The sequence below is a fragment of the Aotus nancymaae genome, unplaced genomic scaffold (genome assembly GCF_030222135.1).
Source record: "Aotus nancymaae isolate 86718 unplaced genomic scaffold, 86718_ANA_hifiasm-v0.15.2.pri h1tg000002l, whole genome shotgun sequence".
Lineage (NCBI taxonomy): Eukaryota > Metazoa > Chordata > Mammalia > Primates > Aotidae > Aotus > Aotus nancymaae.
Window position 1 is genome coordinate 26,508,173 of NW_026988413.1, and position 23,775 is coordinate 26,531,947.

The following is a 23,775-nucleotide window of genomic DNA, read 5'->3' on the forward strand; positions in this document are numbered from 1 at the left end:
AGTTTCCTTATTCACTTGTTGATCCTTGGGCACTTGGGTTGGTTCCACGATTTTGCAATTGCAAATTGTGCTGCTATGAATGTGCACGTGCAAGTATCTTTTTTGTGTAATGACTTCTTTTCCTGTGGGTAGATACCAAGTAGTGGGATTGCTGGATCAAATGGCAGTTCTACTTTTAGTTCTTTAAGGAATCTCCACACTGTTCTCCATTGTGATTGTACTAGTTTACATTCCCACCAGCAGCGTAGAAGTATTCCCTGTTCACTGCATCCACCCCAACATCTACTGTTTTTTTTTATTTTTTTATTTTTTTGATTATGGCCATTCTTGCAGGAGTAAGGTGGTATCATAGTATGGTTTTGATTTGCATTTCCCTGATCATTAGTGTCATGATAAGCACTTTTTTCATATGTTTGTTGGCCATTTGTATATCTTTTGAGTGTATATCTTTTGTCTATGCATTTCCTTAGCCCACTTTTTGATGGAATTGTTTTTTTCCTACTGATCTGTTAGTTTGTTGTAGATTCTGGTTATTAGTCTTTTGTCAGATGTATAGATCGTGAAGGTTTTCTCCCACTCAGGGTTGTCTGTTTCCTCTGCTGACTGTTCCTTTTGCCATGCAAAAGCTCTTTAGTTTCATTTAAGTCCCAAATATTTAATATCTGTTTTTATTGCATTTGCTTTTGGGTTCTTGATCATGAAATCCTTGCCTAAGCCAATGTGTAGAAGGGTTTTTCCAGTGTTATCTTCTAGAATTTTTATAGTTTCAGGTCTTAGACTTAAGTCCTTAGTCCATCTTGAGTTGATGGTTGTATAAGGTGAGAGATGACGATCCAGTTTCATTCTCCTGCATGTGGCTAGCCAATTACCCCAGCACCATTAGTTGAAAAGGGTGTCCTTCCTCCACTTTTTGTTTTTGTTTGCTTTGTCAAAGATCAGTTGGCTGTAAGTATTTGGGTATATTTCTGGATTCTCTATTCTGTTCCATTGGTCTGTGTGCCTGTTTTTACACTACTACTATGCTGTTTGGTGTATGGCTTTACAGTATAATTTGAAATCAGGTAATGTGGTGCCTCCAGATTTGTTCTTTTTGCTTAGTCTTGCTTTGGCTATGTGGGCTCCTTTTTGGTTCCATATGAATTTTAGAATTGTTTTTTCTAATGCTGTGAAGAATGATGGTTGGTATTTTGATGGTTTTGATGGGGATTGCATTGAATTTGTAAATTGCTTTTGGCAGTATGGTCATTTTCACAGTATTGATTCTACCCATTCATGAGGGTGGGATGTGTTTCCATTTGTTTGTATCATGTATGATTTCTTTCAGCAGTGTTTTGTAGTTTTCCGTGTAGAGGTCTTACACCTCCTTTGTTAGATATGTTCCTAAGTTGGTTTTTTTTTTCAGGCTGTTGTAAAAGGGGTTGAGTTCTTGATTTGATTCTCCTCTTGGTTGCTATTGGTGTATAGAAGAGCTACTGATTTGTGAACATTAATCTTGTATTCGGAAACTTTGCTGAATTCTTTTATCAGTTCTAGGAGCTTTCTGTAGGAATCTTTAGGGTTTTCAAGGTAAACGATCATATCGTCAGCAAACAGTGAGTTTGACTTCCTCTTTACCGATTTGGATGACCTTTATTTCTTTCTCTTCTCTGATTGCTCCGGCTAGGACTTGTAGCACTGTGTTGATTAGAAATAGTGAAAGTGGGCATCTTTGGCTTGTTCCAGTTCTCAGGCGGAGTGCTTTCAACTTTTTCTTGTTCAGTATAATGCCAGCTGTGGGTTTGTCATATATGGCTTTTATTACCTTAAGGTACATCCCCTCTATGCCAATTTTGCTGAGGGTTTTAATCATAAAGGAATGCTGGATTTTGTCAAATGCTTTTTCAGCATCCATTGAGATGATGATGTGATTTTTGTTTTTAATTCTGTTTACGTGGTGTATCACATTTATTGACTTGTGTATGTTAAACCATCCCTGCATCCCTGGTATGAAACCCACTTTATCATGGTGGATTATTTTTTTGATATGCTGTTGAATTTGGTTAGCTAATATTTTGTTGAGGTTTTTTGTGTCTGTGTTCATCAGGGATATTGGTCCGTAGTTTTATTTTTTTTGTTATGTCCTTCCTGGTTTTGGTTTTAGGGTGATACTGGCTTCTTAGAATGATTTAGGGAGGATTTACTCTTTATCTTTTGGAATAGTTTCAATAGGATTGGTACCAATTATTCTTTGAATGTCTGATAGAATACAGCTTTGAGTTTGTCTGGTTCTAGACTTTTTTTTTTTGTTGGCAACTTTTTTATTACCATTTCAGTCTCACTGCTTGTTACTGGTCTATTCAGAGTTTCTATTTCGTTCTGGTTTAATCTAGGAGTGTTTGTGTATTTCCAGGAATTTATCCATCACCTCTAGATTTTCTAGTTTGTGTGTATAAAGGTGTTCATTAGCCTTGAACATCTTTTGTATTTCTGTAATATTGGTTGTAATATCTCCTGCTTCATTTTTAATTGAGCTTACTTGGACCTTATCTCTTCTTGGTTAACCTTGCTAATGATCTATCAATTTTGTTTATCTTCAAAGAACCAGCTTTTTGTTTCATTTATCTGTTGTATTTTTGTTGTGGTTGTTGTTTCAATTTCATATAGTTGTGCTCTGATCTTGGTTATTTCTTTTCTCTTGCTGAGTTTAGATTCGGTTTGTTCTTGTTTTTCTAGTTCCTGGAGGTGTGACCTTAAATTGTCTATTTGTGCTTTTTCAGATTTTTTGATGTAGTCATTGAATAGTGTGAACTTTCCTTTTAGCACCTTTTTTTGCTGTATCTCAGAGGTTTTTATACACTATTGTTGTTCAGTTCAAACAGTTTTTAAATTTCCATCTTGATTTCATTGATGACCCAATAATCATTCAGGAGCAGATTTTAATTTCCATATATTTACATCATGTTGAAGGTTCCTTTTGGAGTTGATTTCTAATTTTATTGTACTGTAGTCTGAGAGAGTACTTGATATAAATTTGATTTTCTTAAATTTATTGAGACTTGTTTTGTGGCCTATCATATGGTTTATCTTGGAGAAAGTTCCATGTGCTGATGAATAGAATGTATATTCTGCAGTTGTTGGGTAGAATGTTCTGTAAATATCTGTTAAGTTTATTTGTTCTAGGGTATAGTTTAAGTCCATCGTTTCTTTGTTGACTTTTTGTCTTGATGACCTGTCTAGTGCTGTCAGTGGAGTATTGAAGTCCCCCACTATTATTGAATTGCTGTCTATCTCATTTGTTAGGTCTAGTAGTAATTGTTTTATAAATTTTGGAGATTCAGTGTTAGGTGCATATATATTTAGGATTGTGATACTTTCCTGTTGGACTAGTGCTTTTATCATTATGTAAATGTCCCTCTTTGTCTTTTTAAACTGTTTTTACTTTTAAGTCTGTTTTGTCTGATACAGCTTCTCCTGCTCACTTTTGATGTCCATTTGCATGGAATACCTTTTTCTACCCCTTTACCTTAAGTTTATGTGAATCCTTTTGTGTTAGGTGAGTCTTTTGAAGATGGCAGACTTGGTTGGTGGATTCTTACACATTCTGTCATTCTATATCTTTTTTTTCTTTTGAGACAGAGTCTCGCTCTTTCTCCAAGCACCAGTCTGGAGTGCAGTGGTGAGATCTCAGCTCACTGCAACCTCCGCCTCCCAACTTCAAGCAATTCTGCTGCCTCAGCCTCCTGAGTAGCTGTGACTACAGGTGCGCGCCACCACGCCCAGCTAATTTTTGTATTTTAGTAGAGATGGGTTTCACTGTATTGGCCAGGATGTTCTGGATTCTTGACCTCGTGATCCGCTCTCCTTGGCCTCCCAAAGTGCTGGGATTACAGGTGTGAGCGACCGCGTTCAGCCCATTCTGTATCTTTTAAGTGGAGCATTTAGGCCATTTATATTCAATGTTATTACTGAGATGTGAAGTACTATTCTAGTCATCATGCTAGTTATTGCCCGAATACCTTTTTTTTTTTAATTGTGTTACTGTTTCATAGGCCTTGTGAGATTTTTTTTCTTTAAGGAGGTTCTATTTTGGTGTATTTCAATGTTTTGTTTCAAGATTTAGGACTCCTTTTAGCAGTTCTTGTAGTGCTGGCTTGGTGATGGTGAATTCTCTCAGCATCTGTTTGTCTCAAAAAGACTATCTTTCCTTCATTTATGAAGCTTAGTTTCACTGGATACAAAATTATTGGCCGATAGTCATTTTGTTTAAGAAGGCTATTGATAGGACCCCAATGCCTTCTAGCTTATAGGGTTTCTGCTGAGAAATCTGCTGTTAATCTGGTAGGTTTTCCTTTATAGCTTATCTGATGCTTATGCCTCATAGCTCTTAAGATGCTTTCCTTCATCTCGACTTTAGATAACCTGATGACTGTTTACCTAGTGATGATCTTTTTGTGATGAATTTCTGGGTGTTCTTTGAGCTTCTTGTATTTGGATGTCTAGCAAGGCCAGGGAAGTTTTCCTTGATTATTCCTTCAAATAAGTTTTCCAAACTTTGAGATTTCTCTTCTTCCTTGGGAACACCAGTTATTCTTAGGTTGGGTCATATCTCACTATTTCTTTGTGTGCCTCATAATTATTTTGTTCAAAACATTGTATTTTAAATATTATAATGTGACAACACTGGTAATCATATTTTCCCTTCCCCTATCCCATAGGTTTGTTATTTTTGTTGTTGTTAGTGACCTTCCTGGACTATTTCTGTAATCTTTATTTTGTATCTTGTATCTATACAAAATATAAAATATTTTGTATCTTGTACCTATACAAGATATAAAATAAAGATTACAGAAGTCTTTGTTTGATTGGCTGAGTCACAAGGAATGATATGACAGATTTTCTTAAATGCTTTAAACTAGTATATCTCCCATCATTTTCCAAGGGATGCTGTGTATGTTGGGGCATGCTTTCCATGTCCTGGTAGTTCACAGCCCTGCCTTAGCCTTCACTTCCTGCTTTGTGCAGAGCCTCAGAGTCAAGCACAGGTTAGAGAGTGGAGCTCTATCAGGTCTTTAGTGGGTATTTGCTTAGCCCTCCACTTGCACATGACCTTTTATATTTCCAGAAATATTTTAGAAATTTTTAAAGTCCCCTAAGGACATCTTATTTCCCAAATTTTCCTTTTAAGTTTTTTGACCAGGCTCTTGTTTGCCCCTGCTAAAATTGCTGCTTCTGGCAGCTGCAAGATTAACCAAATACTACTGGTTTGTTTGGACAAACTCTCTGGGCATAGGGCTTTTCACACTGAATGAGCTCTGAGTCAGGTGGAATAAAGATTAGCCTGTGAATGGGGCTTTTCTAGGGAGCACCAGACAGGTCACAGTGACAGTTCTCTGGGGATGAGGTTTTGGCACAGAGCTGCTTTTGCAGCTAGACTGCTGGCATTCACAGTTACTGTGGTTCTGAGGCTGCTGGTTTCCAAGGCTACTGTGGAACCAGGAAGAGGTATACAGAAATTGAGAATGAGGCAGGTTAAAACACCAGAAAGCTCACCATTCTTACCAAGATTCAGCTATTTTTCTTAAAAAGATGTTGAGGATTTTTGCAAATCTTTGATTAACTTTTTAGAGTTTGAAAAAGTTGATTTTTGACAATTTTGCCAGTATTCTAACTGCTTTGTGGAGAAATGAATTTTCAGAAATCCCTCATCCACCATTCTGGAAGTACTTCTCAATCTACCTGTGCTTTTAATCCTTATGCATATTGCCTCTCTAATTGATATCTAAATAATGGCCTATAAATACTTACTGACAGCCATGAAAGTCCCCTGTTTGATTTCATTGAGAGCTGCTTGCGAAATAAACATGAAATGGTTATTTATGAAGCTGCTTCAGCTATCATCCATCTTCCTAACTGCACTGCAAGAGAGTTGGCACCTGCTGTTTCAGGTTTGTTTTATATTTGATGGTTGGCTTTTGTTTTTGCTTTAAGTTTCATAGGTCTGCAGAATAGGTTGTTTTTTGAAGTTAGCTCTGGGTGTGTACAGCCTTTGCATTCTGACAACTTATATGTAGACAGTTTATTTTACTTGTTCCTTACTTTATTATTTCTTTTTTAAATGTTTCTATTTCTCTGTATAAAACTTTTGAGAGAATTTTATTTATATGTACGTCATTTATTTTACTAATAGTTATTTATTACCTTTTTTAAAGTTTTTATTTCCGCATATGAAACTTTTGAAAACATTTTATAGTTTTCCTTAGTGTTTAAAAAGCCCATTTGTTTTCAGAACTGTCAATATTTCCACCAGTCAAGTTCACGTATTAATGGGCATGCTAATTTTTTTGAAAAAGAGCAAACTTTGTTTCCTATTAAAGTTTTTATAACTGACTAAAAGTGCTTTTTCTATTTTGATGTTACATTTTTCATGTAAATTTTTGATACTCTGATAAAATTTTTTTATGCAAGTTTTGAATGTGATTATGTACTATATTTTCAGCTATGTGGTATATGATGAAATGAGGAATATTCACAGTATATATAAGTAATATTTACTATATCTATATCAGTATTTTAGTTCTTCAACTTTTCTGTAGTTCTCCTAAGCCAGGAGTATTCACGGTATATATATGTAATATTATATATATATTATTACTATTTTTTAGTTCTTCAACTTTTCTGTAGTTCTCCTAAGCCAGCCTTGAGATATGCAGCTGTGAGGACTTTGAACAAGGTAGGTGTTCCTTTGCTAACATACTGACTTCTGTCAGTGTTTAATTGAGAACCATTAAATGTGAAGCATTTGGTTTTCTATCTAAGGTTAATATATATGATTTATGGGCTTCACCTCTACAACATTTCACTTGTATTTGTGGCCTTGGATATGCCCATTTTTATTATTATTTAGCTGAAGATTATAACTCATTTCTGACTTCTAAGCATTTTATATTCAAGAGCCACCCTGTCCAATATGGTGGGCATTTCAATTTAAATTAATTAAAATAAAAATTTCAGTTCCTCAGTCATATGAGTCACACTTGTACTCACAGCCACATGTGGTTAGTGGCTATGGACAGTGCAGATATTAAACATTTCTATCACTGAAGAAAGTTATCTTGCACAGTGCTTGTCTACAGCAGCACTGTCCAATAGAAACCCAATGTGAAACTCATATATAATTTTAAATTTTATAATAACCACATTAAAATTTGTAAGGTAAAATTAATTTTAATAGTATATCTTATCATAATATATATGTCATCTCAACATGTAATAGATATTTTGACATATCTTAAGTTTTTGACATACAGTATATTTATATTTACAGCATACTCAGTTTGGAGTAGCCACCTTTCAAATACTTAGTAGTTCACATGTTGCTGTTGGCTACCTTATTAGGCAGTGTAGATTTGTAGGATATAATACAGAAACACAGAATAAATTAAATAAGCATAAAAAATTTAAATGAAAGTTAAATGTAGTAGAAGACTTGTCATAGGCAGTATATGATTATAAATTAGGTACGTAAACAGTTGAAGAAAAGAGAAGTTTAGAGCAGCCATGGAAGAAACCTTTATAGAACAACAGTTTAAATTGTGTGTTTTTATTTATTTTTTTTTGGAGACAGAGTCTCACTGTATCTCCCAGGCTGGAGTGCAACGGTGCAATCTCAGCTCACTGCACCCTCTGCCTCCCAGGTTCAAGCGATTCTCATGCCTCAGCCTTCCGAGTAGCAGGGATCATAGGCACCTGCCACCATGCCCAGCTAATTTTTGTATTTCTAGTAGAGACAGAGTTTCGCCATGTTGGCCAGGCTGATCTCGAACTCCTGACCTCAGGTGATCTGCCCATCTTGGCTTCCCAAAGTGCTGGGATTACAGGCCTGAGCCACATGCCTGGCCTAAAGTGTTGAGTTGATACAGGTCCACAATCCCTCATCTATAATCTTGGGGCCAGATGTGTCTCAGAATTTGCTTTTAGATAAATTTTAGCAAGGTTATATCGTGCTGTCTCTTATTTACGAACCCCAGTGGGCTTGGGGCAGCATCCCACCATTAAAACACATTAACATTTTTGCACAAAACACATGACTATTCTTGTCAGGTGGTATAAATTAAAGAGTCGCATTAGTTTGTGTCATGTTTTGCTGTTAAATGAATTTTCATCCCAATGCTTTGCTTTCCACAGTGTTTTCAGATTTTCCAAATTATGGGTAAGGGATACTATACCAATATTGGGATAGACAAAGAGGTGGAACAACATCAACAAAAACAAGGAAGCAGGAGAATGGCAGACCACAGTAACCATAGATAATGCAGTTTGGCTGGAGTTTGCGTATTTAAATGCAGAAGTCTTTTCTAAGTGATAAGATATTAAGTCTTTGTCAATCACTGTCTACTATGCTGGATCCTATGCTCTGTGCTCCTAACATCTAGTAGAGTAGACATATATGAACACATGCATTATAAGGAAATACAGACCAATTATAATTTTTTTAATTTTTTTTTTTTTTTTTTTTGAGACAGTCTCTCTCACTCTGTCACCCAGGCTGGAGTGCAGTGGCACAGTCTTGGCTTACTGCAGTCTCCACCTCCCAGGTTCAAGCAATTCTCCTGCCTCACTCTCCTGAGTAGCTGGGATTACAGGCAGGTGCCACCATGCCCAGCTAATTTTTGTATTTTTAGCAGAGACAGGGCTTCATTCACCATGTTGGCCAGGGTCTAGAACTCCTAGCCTCAAGTGATCCATTCACCTTAGCCTCCCAAAGTGCTGGGATTATAGGCGTGAGCCACTGCGCCTGACCAGGCCAATTACAATTTTTTTAAAAATGGTAACGTTAGAAAGGTTATAGGAACCTAACAAAAGAGAGTACAATGCTATACTCTGGTAGTTGATCATTTATGAAAAGATATACCTTGTTAAGTGGAATCATTCTTTTTGAAACACTTACTTTTCACCTATCCTGTCCTCTTTGGATTGCCACTTACCTCAATCAAAATTTATGTTCTAGCCTTTATCAGAAGCAATTTGCCTAATTTTTTTTTCTTGCCTTTCTGCAAGGTGGCAATGAAGCACCCTTCTGCTGTTACTGCCTGCAATCTGGACTTAGAAAATTTAATCACAGACTCAAACAGAAGCATTGCTACCCTAGCCATTACTACACTCCTCAAAACAGGAAGTGAGAGCAGTGTGGACAGGCTCATGAAGCAGATATCTTCTTTTGTGTCTGAAATCTCAGATGAGTTCAAGGTAAGAGTTTAAACATGATCATGTTTTCTCCCAGGCTCTAGGCTGCCTATTTATTTTCTTAACAGTGTCATTTGAGAAACAGAAGTTTTAATTTTTATGAAGTCTAATTTATCACTTTTTCTTTCATAGTTATTACTGTCCCCTAAGAATCCTTTATATATTTCCAAGTCATAAAGATATTTCCTCATGTTTTAGTCTAAATGCTTTATGGTTTTAGCTTTTACATTTTAGACAATGATCCAACTTGAACTACTGTTTGTATGGTAAGTTCAGTATTTTTTCCATACCGATATCGACTTTATTTCACCATAATTTGTTGGAAAGACTTCCTTTCCCTATTGGAGTGCTTTGGCACCTTTATCTACAAAGCAAATAGCCATATAATTTTAGGTATATTTTTGGGCTTCATATCATGTTACTAAACTGTTTGTCAATCCAGTACCAGTACCATGCTAATATTGATTAATGTAGCATTTATGGTACGTCTTAAATGTCAAGTAGTGTGGGCTTCCAACTTTTTCTTTTTTAATATTCTAGTTCCTTTGCATTTCCTATGAAACTTAGGACCAGTTTATCAATTTCTACTAAACAAAGTCTTATAGGATTATGACTAGGATTGTGTTGAATCTATAAATCAATTTGGGGAGAACTGACATCTTAACATTATTTTTCTATTTCATGAATATGGTATATCTCTCCCTTTATTTAGATCTTCTTTAATTTCTCTGAGCAGTGTTTTGTAATGTTTACTTGCAGAACAGGGTTGAATAGAACTGGTGAGAGTATATCAGAGATGATTTTTTAAAAAGAAAGAAAAACAATAAATTTCAGTTAAAAGAATAAAAGTAGAAACTTTATTGCTTCATTCTTTCTTTATACTCAGTCAAATAGTATAACTAACCCCATTTACTCTCTACTTAGTATGCATCCAGACTTTTAAGAGACAAACTTTACCCATATATTCAAGCACACAGTTTTGTGCATCTGGTGTAGCAGTTGCTTGTTCCAGTTTTTTCAGATTACTTTTGTACACAAACTTTACCCGTATATTCAAGCAGACAGTTTTGGGCATCCGGTGTAGCAGTTGCTTGTTCCAGTTTTTTCAAATTGCTTTTGTAGGAGTGAGTTTTTTCCTAAAGACATACACTTGTTACTGATTAAGATACTTTGGCTTTGATTTTGAGTGCCTGTGGTAGTGGGATCTTTGTATGACCTCTTGAGCAGTACACAGGGTCAGTGGTCTCTGTGATTCCTCAGTGACTTAGGGTACAGGTATTACTTGGGGTTGTGGTGAAATTTAGCTGGGGACCTGGACACATAGTCAATCTTTGGGCCCCAGTAGTGGCAGCAGCGCACTGAGTGTGCCTATTTTTAGGTCCAGCTTACACTGGCTCCAGTGTTTGTGGGTACTAGAGGGCTATTCTTGGGCTTCCAGGTGGCTTGCTAGAAACAAATATTGAGACCAGTGTGCCCAATGTGTGGGTGGGTTCTCAGGCCCCTAGCAGCTGGTGTGGTGTGGGTGATGGGCAGTAGTGGTGTTGGAGCAACCCACAGGGACACAAGCAGTCCATGTCGGTGTTGGTAGAAGCTGCAATGGGTTGGGTAGGCTAGTCCCCAGTCCCACATCTGTCTGTAGCAGGGTGGTGGGTATTATGCTCTGTGTTTAGGAGAGCTTGTTATCCCGTCTTTCCCCCAGTTGGGTGGCAGCTGCAGCTACCTCACCTCAAACTCAGCCTGAGGGTGGGGCACAGCCCAGCTTTAAACTTTCAAAATGGTGCCAGCTGTGGGCTTGTGACCAGAGAGACTGGGGACCCCTCAGGTGAGCAGCATGGGCAAGAAGCTATGGGGAACGTGGTCCACTTGGATCTTGGTCTCACAGCAGCCCATTGGAGAACATTGGGTATTGTCCTAGGTATGCGTAGGAGAGCCTGACTTCCTGTCTCTCCTTGACCAAGTGGTTGCTGCAGCCACATCAACTTGAACTCAACCCAAGCTGGGGCACAGCCCAACATTAAACCACCAAAATGTTGCCATGGGCCTGGGAGCAGAGAGGGAGGAGTCCCTCCCAGGTATGCAGTGTAGACAAGAAGCTGTGAGAAGTGTGGTCTGGTTACATGTCATTCTCACAGCAGCCTGCTACAGAACAGTGGGTATTGTCCTAAATATGTGTAGGATAGCGTGGTTTCTGTGTCCCTTCTTGGCCAAGTAGCAGTTTCAACTGCATCATCCCTAACTCAGGCTGAGGGCAGGGCACAGCCCAGTGTTAAACTCTCAAAATGGCACCTAGCGGCTGGGACCAGAGAGGGTGGGGCACCTCCCAGACAACCAGTGTGGGCAAGAAGCTGTTAGGAGAGGAGTCTGCTTATGTCTCAGTCTCACAGCGTAGTGCTGCAGGGCAGTAGGTACTGTCCTAATTATGCACAGGATAGCATATTTACAACAGTACCTACTGCTCTGCAGCAGGATGCTGAGACTGAGATCTCTCTGTCCCTCCTTGGCCAGGCAGTGGCTGCAGCTGTGCAAAAGAGTAATTTAAAATGTCAGGCGAAGAAGTTAGAAGGTTTGGAGGCAGTCATAGTGGTGGTGAAGAGAATGACCTTTAGAATCAAAATCCCTGGGTTTAAATCCTGAATCTACCACTTATTACATATGTGACCTCAGGTGAGTCACATAAATTCTCACTATCTCAGTTTCCTTAGCTGTACAATGGGGATAATAATAGTACTTGCTTCATAGAATTATTGTGAAGTATAAATCAAATAACAAAGCATTAAGAATAGTATATGTGTCCATTATTATTATTGTTGTTTTATGTATGTATAGTATGGAAATAACTGCTAGTTCAAAATTGATCTTTTAACATCTGCTCACAGAATAGTAAAATGTTGACTAAGTAGGTTATTTCTCCTTTTTTTCAGTGAAATTAGATAAATCTCTTGAAATACAGATAGATTCATTTCAGTTTGCTTTCAAGTTTAGTATTTTTCCCCTTCCCATCTTTTTTTGAGACAGGATCTCACTCTGTCACCTAGGCTGGAGTGCAGTTGCATCATCATAGCTCATTGCAGCCTCAACCTCCCTGGGCTCAGGTGATCCTCCTGCCTTAGCCTCCCAAGTAGCTGAGACTACATTACAGGCATAAGCCACCATGCCTGGCTAATATTTGTATTTTTTATAGAGACAGGGTTTCACCATTGGAAGAAAGGCAAAAGGATTGGTTGACCAGGCTAGTCTTGAACTCCTGAGCTCAACAAGTTCACCCACCTTGGCCTCCTAAAGTGCTGGGATTATAGGTGTAAGCCACCATGCCCAGCTGCATTTTCCCCATTTTCTATAGGATTTCTGGTCTTTTGTTTCCTTTATTATTATTACTATTTTGTATATTAAGGACATTAGCTCTTATCTGTGAAACATGTTATGAATATTTTGTCTCAGTTTGTCATTTGTATTTTGACTTTTCTTATGATGTCTTTTGTCATGCAAAAATGTTATTTTTTATGTAGTCATATTTGTCAGTCTTTTATTTGACTTTGAGTCATAATTAAAAAGACTTTCCCTTCAAATTATAGAGGAATTCACTCATGTTCTCATCTAATATATTTATAGTTTCATATTTTACATTTAGATCTCTAGTCCATTGAATTTTTTTATTGTGTATATTATGACAGATTCAATCTTAATCCTTTTCCATTGAGTACCCAGTTAGTTGCCCCCCAAAATTTTATTTAAGGCTAGATGTGGTGGCTTACACCTGTAATCCCAGCATTTTGAGAGGCCAAGGCAGGGGGATTGCTTGAGTCCAGGAGTTTGAGACCAGCCTGGGCAACATAGTGAGAACCTGTCTCTACAAAAAAATACAAAAATTAGTCAAACATGGTGGTGCACACCTATAATCCCAGCTACTTGGGAGACTGAGGTGGGAGGATCGCTTGAGCTTGGGAGGTTGGGGCTGCAGTGAGCTCTGATTATGCCACTGCACTCTGTCCTGGATAACAGAACAAGATTTTGCTTAGTCTGTTGTCACACTACTATAAAGAAATACCTGAGACTGGATAATTTATAAAGAAAAGAGGTTTAATTGCCTCACAGTTCTGCAGGCTGAACAGGAAGCATGGCAGCATCTGCTTCTGGTGCAGCCTAAGGAAGCTTTTACTCATGGTAGAAGGCAAAACGGGAGCAGATGTCTTACATGGCAGGAGCATGACCAAGAGGGGTGTGGAGGGATGTCACACACTTTTAAATGACCAGATCTCACAAGAACTTACTCATTATCACGAGAACAGCACCAGCAGGGAAATCTGCCCCCATTAACCCGTCACCTTCCACCAGGCCCCACCTCCACATTGGGGATTACCATTCGACATGAGATTTGGGCAGGGACACAAATCTAAACCATGTTACCTTATCTCAAAAAATACATATTTTTATTTTTTTTTATAAACAATTAGAGGAAAGCTGAAAAAAAATGTAAAGACCATCTTTGCCCCAATAAGTTGAGATGTTATCTTTATCATATACTAAAGTTTCATATGTACTTGGATCTGTTTCTGGAGTGTCTATTCTACTCATATATTGGTCTGTTTATTCATAGACTACTGCTACACTCTCTTCTAAATATAGCTTTGTGAGATGCTTAGCCTTCCATCATAGTTCTGTATTTTCATTGTTTTCCTGGCTATTCTTGCATGTTTCTTTTTCTTTTCTTCCTTTTTTTTTTGAGATGGAGTTTCACTCTTTTTGCCCAGGCTGGAGTGCAATGGTGCAATCTTGGCTCTGCAACCTCTGCCTCCCAGGTTCAAGCAATTCTCCTGCCTCAGCCTCCTGAGTAGCTGGGATTACAGGCTCCTGCCACCACACCCAGCTAATTTTTTGCATTTTTAATAGAGAGAGAATTTCACCATGTTGGCCAGGCTGGTCTCAAGCTCCCGACTTCAGGTGATCTGCCCACCTTGGCCTCCCAAAGTGCTGGGATTACCGGCATGAGCCACCGTGCCCAGCCACATGTTTATTTTCTAATGAACTTTAGTATCAAGTTGTCTGGCTTCATAAAAAACCGTGTTGACATTTTCTGTTGGGATCACATTGAATTCATAAGTCAGGAGAGAACACATATCCGTATGATGTTGGGACATCCTAAGAACAAGGATGTCTTTTAATTTGTTCAAATCTTCTTTTAAGCCTTTATTTAAGAATTTTAAAAAAATAATTTATATTAGTTTTGAATGGTTTAAAAATGCTTATATCTAAATAACTTACCTTTTTCGTTGCTATTATAAATGTTTTTATTCCATTTTATCTTCTACCTGGTTATCATTCATGTATATGAATATTACTGGTTTTGCATGTAAATTTTATATCCTGCTACCTTGGTGAATTATTGAATTAGTTTTATTATTCTCTGGGATTTTCATATATACCATCATGTCATCTAAAAATAAAGATATTTTTGTTTGTTTTGTTTTCTCCACTTCTTGTTTCTTTAATTGTTTTCGCTTATCTAATTGCATTGGCTAATATCTCCAGAATAATGCTAAATAATTGTGGAGATAGTGGCATCCTTGAAGACATTCTGACCTCAATGGGAATGCCTCTCAGGATTCCGTATTAAGTAATATGCTGGCATTAGGATTAAAGTATATATGTTTATGCTGTGGGCATATCGTCTGTTCCCTTTTTCTTCAAGAATTTTTGTTAGGAATGAATGTTGGATTTTAACTAAGGCTTTTCAGCATTTTGGATATAATCCTTTGACTCATTAATGTGATGTTATTTTATCAATTTTCTAATGCCGAACCATCTTTCCATTCTTGATGAACCTCATTTCATCACAGTGCATTATTTCTTTAGTGTTAGACCATATTAACTAATATATAACTTAGAATTTTTACATCAATATTTATAAATGATTTTAGTCTAATTTTTCTTTCTGTACATATATACTATGTTTATTAGGCTTAAGTATCATTGCTTCATAAAAAGATTGTGGAGATTTTCTTCCATTTTCTATGCTCCAAAACTATATATATGGATTCGGGGTTATCTGATTGTTGGTAGACAGTTCTAAATTCTCCATGAGTCTCTTTTCATTTCTGCACATCTTGCAAGTTAGGCGCTAACTGCCCTTTTTTTCCTACTACCACAACTTTTGTATAATATAAGACATCTTCTAGCCTTAGAAGATAGAGATCATATCTCCCTCTAAAGGAAAAGGAAGATTTCCTGGCAGCCCTAGAAAATACTAATAGTACTCTCTCTGGAGCAAAAAGCAAATGTGTTTATGGTCCAATATAGTAATGTTTTCCTTCAGACAAAAGGACAGGCATGTTTACTACCTACTGTAAAATGTTCAGGTTCCATCCTTAGGGTTCTTATCTGGTAGTGCAGCCTACTGCAAGACCAGATATTATCTGGCTCTCTTTGCATAGCAGTTTGAGACTGGGGCTCAGGAAACCCACCCCAAAATGCTCATACTCCGGCTACTGCTACTGCTACTGCTGTGAGTAATTAACTGCCTTTAATCTCTGTGCCAGAAGTCTCGTGTTTTCTACCAGCATCCATGAAATTGTGACAGGTTAACTTGTTAGACACAAGTGGGGTAAAATCTCTGATTCTTCACACATCTTAACACTGATCTTTATTTCTATTTTATTTATGTACTTATTTTGAGACACAGTCTGATCTCGGCTCACCGCAACCTCCACCTCCCAGGTTCAAGCAATTCTCCTGTCTCAGCCTCCTCGAGCAGCTGGGACTACAGGGCATGCCACCACACCCAGCTAATTTTTGTATTTTTTTTTTTTGAGACGGAGTTTCGCTCTTGTTACCCAGGCTGGAGTGCAATGGCGCGATCTCGGCTCACCGCAACCCCCGCCTCCTGGGTTCAGGCAATTCTCCTGCCTCAGCCTCCTGAGTAGCTGGGACTACAGGCACGTGCCACCATGCCCAGCTAATTTTTTGTATTTTTAGTAGAGACGGGGTTTCACCATGTTGACCAGGATGGTCTTGATCTCTTGACCTCGTGATCCACCCGCCTCGGCCTCCCAAAGTGCTGGGATTACAGGCGTGAGCCACCGTGCCCGGCCTGTATTTTTTTTAAGTAGAGACGGGGTTTCACCATATTGGTCAGGTTGGTTTCGAACTCCTGGCCTTTGGTGATCCACCTACCTCGGCCTCCCAAAGTGCTGGGACTAAAGGTGTGAGCCACCATGCCCAGGTGACACTAGTCTTTGAAGTTGTGGTGAAATTCCCCTAGAAACCATTTTGTGAAGTAGTTCCTTGATAGCTTTCTCTATTTCTTCTATGGAAATCAGTCTGTTCAAGCTTTTTACCTTTACTGTTCACTTTAAAATTTTTGATATGATTATTTGTCTGAGGCAGAGGGAAGGGATCTCTTGAATGAACTTTATTTGTACATTGCTTTTTATTTTCCTTTGGGTCTCCTTAGTTATCTTCCATGAAGAACCATTATTGTCATTTTAGGCAACTACAGTGCCTTCTTAACTTGCAGTAAGTAAGTGGGAAAGTATGTTTAGTAGCCAGAGTTATAAAGATGAATGTCTTTTCTGTGTTTATTTTTTATAGGTGGTGGTCACAGTCATAAGGTGAATGTTCTGTTTGTTTTTCTGCAGGTGGTGGTTGTACAGGCAATTAGTGCTCTCTGTCAGAAATACCCTCGAAAGCACAGTGTCATGATGACTTTCCTCTCCAACATGCTCCGAGATGATGTAGGTAGACTACTTTTTAATCAGAGGAAGTTGCTCTCTTAAATTCTTAGGATTGCCATGAAATAAATACCATAATGTTTTAAGGAGATTTCTTTATAATCTCAGTATGGCTCTCAAGTGAGGTCACTGTCTGATTACGAAACATGCCATTGCTTTGCTTTCCCACTTGGAGAAAAAACACTTTTGTTTCTTTCATAAAAGGTGGGAAATGAAATTAGAATATTATAAGTGTGAACCTTGGAGTGTAAGCATTTTTCCAAAATGTGTCCTTAGAATGAATGGCAATTTTACCTTCTTTTTTGCCAGGGAGGCTTTGAGTACAAGCGGGCCATTGTGGACTGCATAATCAGCATTGTGGAAGAGAACCCTGAGAGTAAAGAAGCAGGCCTAGCCCACCTTTGTGAATTCATTGAGGACTGTGAACACACTGTTCTGGCTACTAAGATTCTACACTTGCTGGGCAAAGAGGGCCCCAGAACGCCTGTCCCCTCCAAATATATCCGCTTTATTTTTAATAGGGTTGTCCTGGAGAATGAGGCTGTCAGAGCTGGTGAGTCATTGGGACACTGATACTGATGATGCTGATCTTTTGAAATACTTAAGAGAGTGATATGAAATTGGAAAATGAAGTTGCGGGATCTATTGGATGGTGGGATTTTAGAGCATGCTTAGTGCCCAGATGTCTTTCTTTGTACCCTGATTTCCATCCTTATTTTTGCCTTAGATTAGAGACAAATGACCCTTGGCTTTCAGTATGATAGTAATACTATGATGGCTCATCCATTTTTTTTCAGTGATAGCCACAAGTACGAATGTTTGTAGAATTTGTGTATGTGTGTCTGTAGGTATTTTTTTTTTTTTTTTTTTTTTTTTTTGAGGCGGAGTTTCGCTCGTTACCCAGGCTGGAGTGCAATGGCGCGATCTCGGCTCACCGCAACCTCCGCCTCCTGGGTTCAGGCAATTCTCCTGCCTCAGCCTCCTGAGTAGCTGGGATTACAGGCACGCGCCACCATGCCCAGCTATTTTTTGTATTAGTAGAGACGGGGTTTCACCATGTTGACCAGGACGGTCTCGATCTCTTGACCTCGTGATCCACCCGTCTCGGCCTCCCAAAGTGGTCTGTAGGTATTTTTAAGTGACTTTTTCCTCTCTAATCTTTCTTCCCTTAGCACATGAATAGATCCAAATCTCTCCCATTAGAGATGTAAACTCTCTATGAGCCTTTCACTAGCTCCTGACTCTATACTTTCCTTCTCCTGAGATAAACTTTGAAGTAGTCATTATTAGCTGCCTCCATGAATTCATTATCTGTTTTCTCTTCAACTCAGTATTATCTAGCTCTGTCCCTTAAAAATCCTCTGAAGTAATTTTATTGAAAATTAGTTATGGCTGGGCGCAGTGGCTCACGCTTGTAATCCCAGCACTTTGAGAGTAAAGTAGCAGGCCTAGCCCACCTTTGTGAATTCATTGAGGACTGTGAACACTGTTCTGGCTACTAAGATTCCACACTTGTTGGGCAAAGAGGGCCCAAGAATGCCTTGGGAGGCCGAGGTGAGCAGATCACGAGGTCAGGAGTTTGAGACCAGCCTGTCCAATATGGTGAAACCCCGTTTCTACTAAAAAATACAAAAATTAGCTGGGCATGGTGGCGCACACCTGTAGTTCCAGCTACCCGGGAGGCTGAGGCAGGAGAATTGCTTGAACCCGGGAAGTGGCGGTTGGAGGGAGCCAAGATCATGCCACTACATTCCAGGCTGGGTGACAGAGTGAAATTCTGTCTCAAAAAAAAAAAAAAATTACTTATAAACTAGTTGTTAAAATATAAAATCAAGTTAGATACTTTAATGTTCTTATCTTTGTTTACACTCAGTCCACTTAATGTCCTATTGACTGAACACTTCATGAAACTTCGTAGCCTTGGTTTCCACAATAACCTACATGTTTCCATCACTCCTCACTCTTATTTATAGTGCATCTTTTCCCAGCCCCATTCCTTAAAATATTATTTCTCTGTAGGGTTTTGTCTTCTCAACATCTATATTCTTCCTGGTGATCATTTTCAGAGCTCTGCTGATAGACTGTGACACCAGTCATGTCTCTTTCCTGAACTTGTTTGTCCAAATAATTTAAACCACTTTAAATTCAACCTGAAATTCAAACTAACCCAAACTGAAATCCTCACATTGATTATCCCCTCAGTCATCAAAGTGCTTTTAATTGTGTCTCCTTAATATTTCTTCATTCTCTCTTCTATTTTCATGGTGCTGATTGAGGATCTCATCCATTTCAGATGCCTAACTAGTGTGGCTGCTTCTAGATTCACACATATCCAGCCTATTCTTTACACTCTGCTAAAAACAAGGACATTCAAATATACAAATTCAAGTCATATTTAATATCCTTCAATAATACTGTTGAGATTAAACCATACCCTAATTTTGTTTTATTTTACTCCCTCCCTTGTCTCTTCTTGCTCTCCAGCATGGGTCCTATGCTCAGCCTTGCCCAGCTGTCCAGTAATATACCGTACTTTCTTCTCTGGGCAGGGGCCATTTGAACTTCTTATTTTCTCTGCCTCTAATACTCTTTGTCGTGCCTGTTTCCTCTGGCTAACAGTACTTGTTCTTCACATTTTAGCTCAGGTCATATGTGTCAACTCCTTGTCTTACTTTTCTACCACGAATTCTGATTTAGTTCCTTTCTGTGTATTCACATAGCATCCTGGATATATGTCTTCCATGGATTTACTATGATGTGTTGTAATTCTCTCTACATAACTGTCTTTCCCACTAGAGTATAGCTCCTTGAGATGAGGACATGTCTTTTATCTGCCCCAGTACCGAGCACAGTTCCTGACAAAAGTTTGGTGCAATGAATCTTTGTTGAATGAAAGGAATTTCAATAATAGAATTTCTTTTTATGCTCGGGGCTCGTTGTTTGAGATTAGAGCTTAATCACATCAGTTGATATATAAGGAGTTGTGGTGGGGTGGAGATAGAGCTCTTACAGAAAATCTATATGAATCTTTTCCCTCAGTGCTTGGAAGATTTTCCTATTCAGGCTCTCTTGGGCTCGGAGAATTCTGTTTATGCTTAACAGAATCAAAGAAATAAGACCAAGAAATACTCAATAAAACAAGAGAATTTGTCTCCACTAAACATGGGGACACTTTTCTAATTGTTTTTTTTTTGGAATGATTATTGCTTAACTCTGAGAAACCAGTATTTATGTAGCATAATTATATGCTTCATTATAGCTGCTGTGAGTGCTTTGGCTAAATTTGGGGCTCAGAATGAGAGTCTTCTCCCAAGCATCCTTGTACTGTTACAGAGGTAAGTTAAATAATGCCTTTTAAAAATATATAAGAATTCCATATGGTTAAATAGTGAACTCATTGTACCATAGGGCAGATGCACTACAAGGCCTAAGAGTAGAGCTAATGGAGTAAGTCGGGGCAAATGGCAATTTCTTTCTCTTTTTAGTAATTATGTATACCTCTCAGTCAATTTGATGTGCTATTGACCAAACACTTCATGAAGTGTCCTAGCCTTGGTTTCCACAATAGCCTACATGTTTCCATCACTCCTCACTCTTATTTATAGAGCTTCTCTCCCCAGCCCCATTCCCTAAAAGATTAGTTCTCCATAGTATTTAATGTGCTAGGTACATGTCACATTTGACTTTGGCTTTCTTTCACATGATTTTGAGAAAGTGACTTAAATACATGTGCCTCAATTTATACAGCAGGGCTTACTTTAAAATGATATTAGATAATTCACTATGCAAAGTTGAAAATAATAGTTTTTCATTGTCTTCATGACTATTTGATGGGGAAAAAGACTTGCTTTAGCAAACTGTGATTGCATCTTACAATTGAAGAAGATAAATTACAAGTCAAAGGTTGGCTAGTTTACATAAAACAGATTGTCATCTGAGCAATAACAATTGGATTTTGAATTTATTTATCTTTTTAGTATCCTTGGAAAGTATAATACTCCCATTTCCTAATTACAGAGAAGTCTAAGTTTAAGGGGCATGTGGTTACAGATGGAAGAAAAGACTCCAGACTGCTATTTCATGTTCTTGTGCTCCTCGTTATTTTAATGCCTACTTATGTAGTGCTTGTGATTCACAAAAACAATATTTCTTTAATAATTCAGAACAGTACCCAAGATTTATTTGTGGAGACTTTAGGAGCCACTATTGGCTATTGTTGAGCACTTTTTAAAAGATAGTATCAGATGATGACCTGAGCTCCATCCTTCAGGTTTGGTAGTAGAGCTATTAGAAATCTTTGGCATCCTGTGACATGACTCTTCTGTTTCCCCTGGACAGGTGTATGATGGATACTGATGATGAGGTACGAGACAGAGCTACCTTCTATCTGAATGTGCTGCAGCAGAGGCAGATGGCACTGAATGCCACATACATCTTTAATGGTCAGTGAAAGCCAAGGATGTACACTTTTGTTCCTCAAATGGTGTCTTGGAAGCATATTTCATGATTTGCATATGAGCTCACTTCATTAGGCGAATGCTTGGTTTTTGTCTTTGAATGCACTTCCATTTCTAGAGAAACCTGTGTTTACGGGATATTTTCTGATTTGGTAATGGTAATTCCTTTGCAACAATCTATAAGAATATAGATTGGGCCCTTACATTTTTTAAGAACATTGCTCACACATTGCTGGTTCTCCTTGAACTCCCTCCTGGATGGGTTTACCTTTTTCCTGTTTTCTTATGCTGTCATTGTTCCCATATAGCTAAGTTGCTTTCTTTTCTGGGAGGTACATATATTTTGTTGAAAATGTATATGCTCTGCTCCCATGTTTCCTTGAATGAAATAAGTCAGTTTACAAGTTTATAAGGCAGTTTCAGTCATATCTTTTATTTTTATATTTAAGTTATAAAGCTTTTGGTTATATTTTTCTCTTCCTTCAGAAAGCTTAGATAAATATTACAAATCCAGGCCTATTTGGATTTGAGGATTGGCTTGAGGTTATATGCTGAAATTTCTCTGTGTTTCATAGGTTTGACGGTCTCTGTACCAGGGATGGAAAAAGCCTTACACCAGTACACGTTGGAGCCTTCAGAAAAACCGTTTGACATGAAATCAATTCCTCTTGCTATGGCTCCCATCTTTGAACAGAAAGCAGGTAACGGGAACAGTTAACTCTGTTAGTTTTTCTGTGTATAAGTAGTTTTGCAAAACTAAAAAATATTAGCATATTTTCTCTAATACTCATTTAATTGTCACGCCTCATAAATCTTTTAGATTTAAGACATTTTTATTAGAGTTAAAGAAAACTGGTTTTTACATAAAAGCAATAATATGAAATGCACTCCAAGATGAAGGTTTTTTTTTAAATGCAAATGTTACAGTATCTGAAGTCAGTTGCCACTGTGTATCTCAGAGCAGCATTAGTGCTGTTGCCTCCTATTTTTATTTTCTGAAGTTGATAATCTCTAAGTTAATTAATTTTGTTATTGGAGGTTTGTCTTAAAAGAATTTATGGGACACAATTATGAAAATATTCCCGAAGAATATCTAACTTTAAAACTTAAAAAAAAAAAAGAGGCATAAATGTTTAGTGGTTAGAACACAAAACTGGGAAGAAACAATTTTATGCTTATTTTCAATTTTTCTGTTGACATAAGTAAGTTTTCCTATTTTGATCATGAGAAGATTTTAAAAATAAATTGTTTTTCCTTTTCTGAGTAATTTTTGTACATCCCAGTCCATTTAAAGTAAATTCTATATTTTTAGGGCTTACTTTATGGTTTCACAACATATATTCACTAAATACATTTTAATTTGAATGTCCTCCACCAGAAGTGACAGATAACCTATAAGTATGATTTAGTAATAGCTCATTATATATCTGCTAGAAATGTCTGCTCTTATCTCTGTCTGTATTGGTATCTTGATAGTAAGGGGAGAAATTCACTCACTTGCTCATATCTGTCTTTATAGAAATCACACTTGTGGCTACTAAGCCAGAGAAGTTGGCTCCTTCCAGGCAAGACATTTTCCAAGGTATGATGATTTGATGGTTAGAAGTAATAATCTTGCCCCTAGGCATTGTAAATATAATGAAGTCCACCAGTTTTATTCAATTTGATCAGTTCTTAGTATAGGAAGTATGTATGTGGCTGAAGACCATAGGGTATACTTGCCAAGACTACCTGGAGTCCATGAACTTTCCAATTTGTAATTGCTAACTGGGATTGTTGTTTTTATCTGTATCTTGTTGGTTAACAGGGAACTCATTCTAAAATAAATAAGTATTATGTTTCTTTCTTTTTTTTTTTTTTCGCTTTTATGAATATATAAGCTCACTTACTTAAAAGATTATTTCACTAAAGCTTGGGGACATACTAGTTGAATGTTCAACTATTAGTAAGGCTGTGAAAACTAAAACATTTTTTAAGCATCCAGAGTGAAGTCTTTCTCTGTCTTCTTCATATCCTGCGTTCTTTTTTCTTGATAGAACAATTGACTGCCATTCCTGAGTTTATGAATATAGGACCCTTGTTCAAGTCTTCTGAGCCTGTTCAACTTACAGAAGCAGAAACAGAATATTTTGTTCGATGTATCAAGCATATGTTTACCAATCATATTGTGTTCCAGGTAAGATAATACCCTTGGCTCCTGTAGGGATTTAGTATAAGCTGGTATGCTTTGAGACAAATATCTTTTACCTGTAATTCTAGTCTCTTTTATAGAGAATTGATTTGGCAGAATTTCTGGTTTTCTTGCTTAACATCAGAGCTATAGAGATCCCTTCATGTGATGGGTAACTTTTGATGGTTAAAATCTAAAGAAC

At 37.7% G+C, this 23,775-nt stretch overlaps 1 protein-coding gene across 1 annotated transcript in view; it reads left to right on the forward strand.

Annotated features, from left to right (window-relative positions):
- Positions 1-23,775, forward strand: part of COPG2 (COPI coat complex subunit gamma 2) — a 142,703-nt gene that overhangs the window by 77,284 nt on the left and 41,644 nt on the right. The window contains exons 10-19 of the mRNA XM_012473985.2: positions 5,791-5,924; positions 6,642-6,709; positions 9,037-9,225; positions 16,854-16,949; positions 17,256-17,499; positions 20,206-20,281; positions 21,285-21,388; positions 21,979-22,104; positions 22,923-22,985; positions 23,440-23,579. Coding sequence (XP_012329408.1) covers positions 5,791-5,924; positions 6,642-6,709; positions 9,037-9,225; positions 16,854-16,949; positions 17,256-17,499; positions 20,206-20,281; positions 21,285-21,388; positions 21,979-22,104; positions 22,923-22,985; positions 23,440-23,579 — 1,240 coding nt within the window. The remainder of the gene's footprint in view (positions 1-5,790; positions 5,925-6,641; positions 6,710-9,036; positions 9,226-16,853; positions 16,950-17,255; positions 17,500-20,205; positions 20,282-21,284; positions 21,389-21,978; positions 22,105-22,922; positions 22,986-23,439; positions 23,580-23,775) is intronic.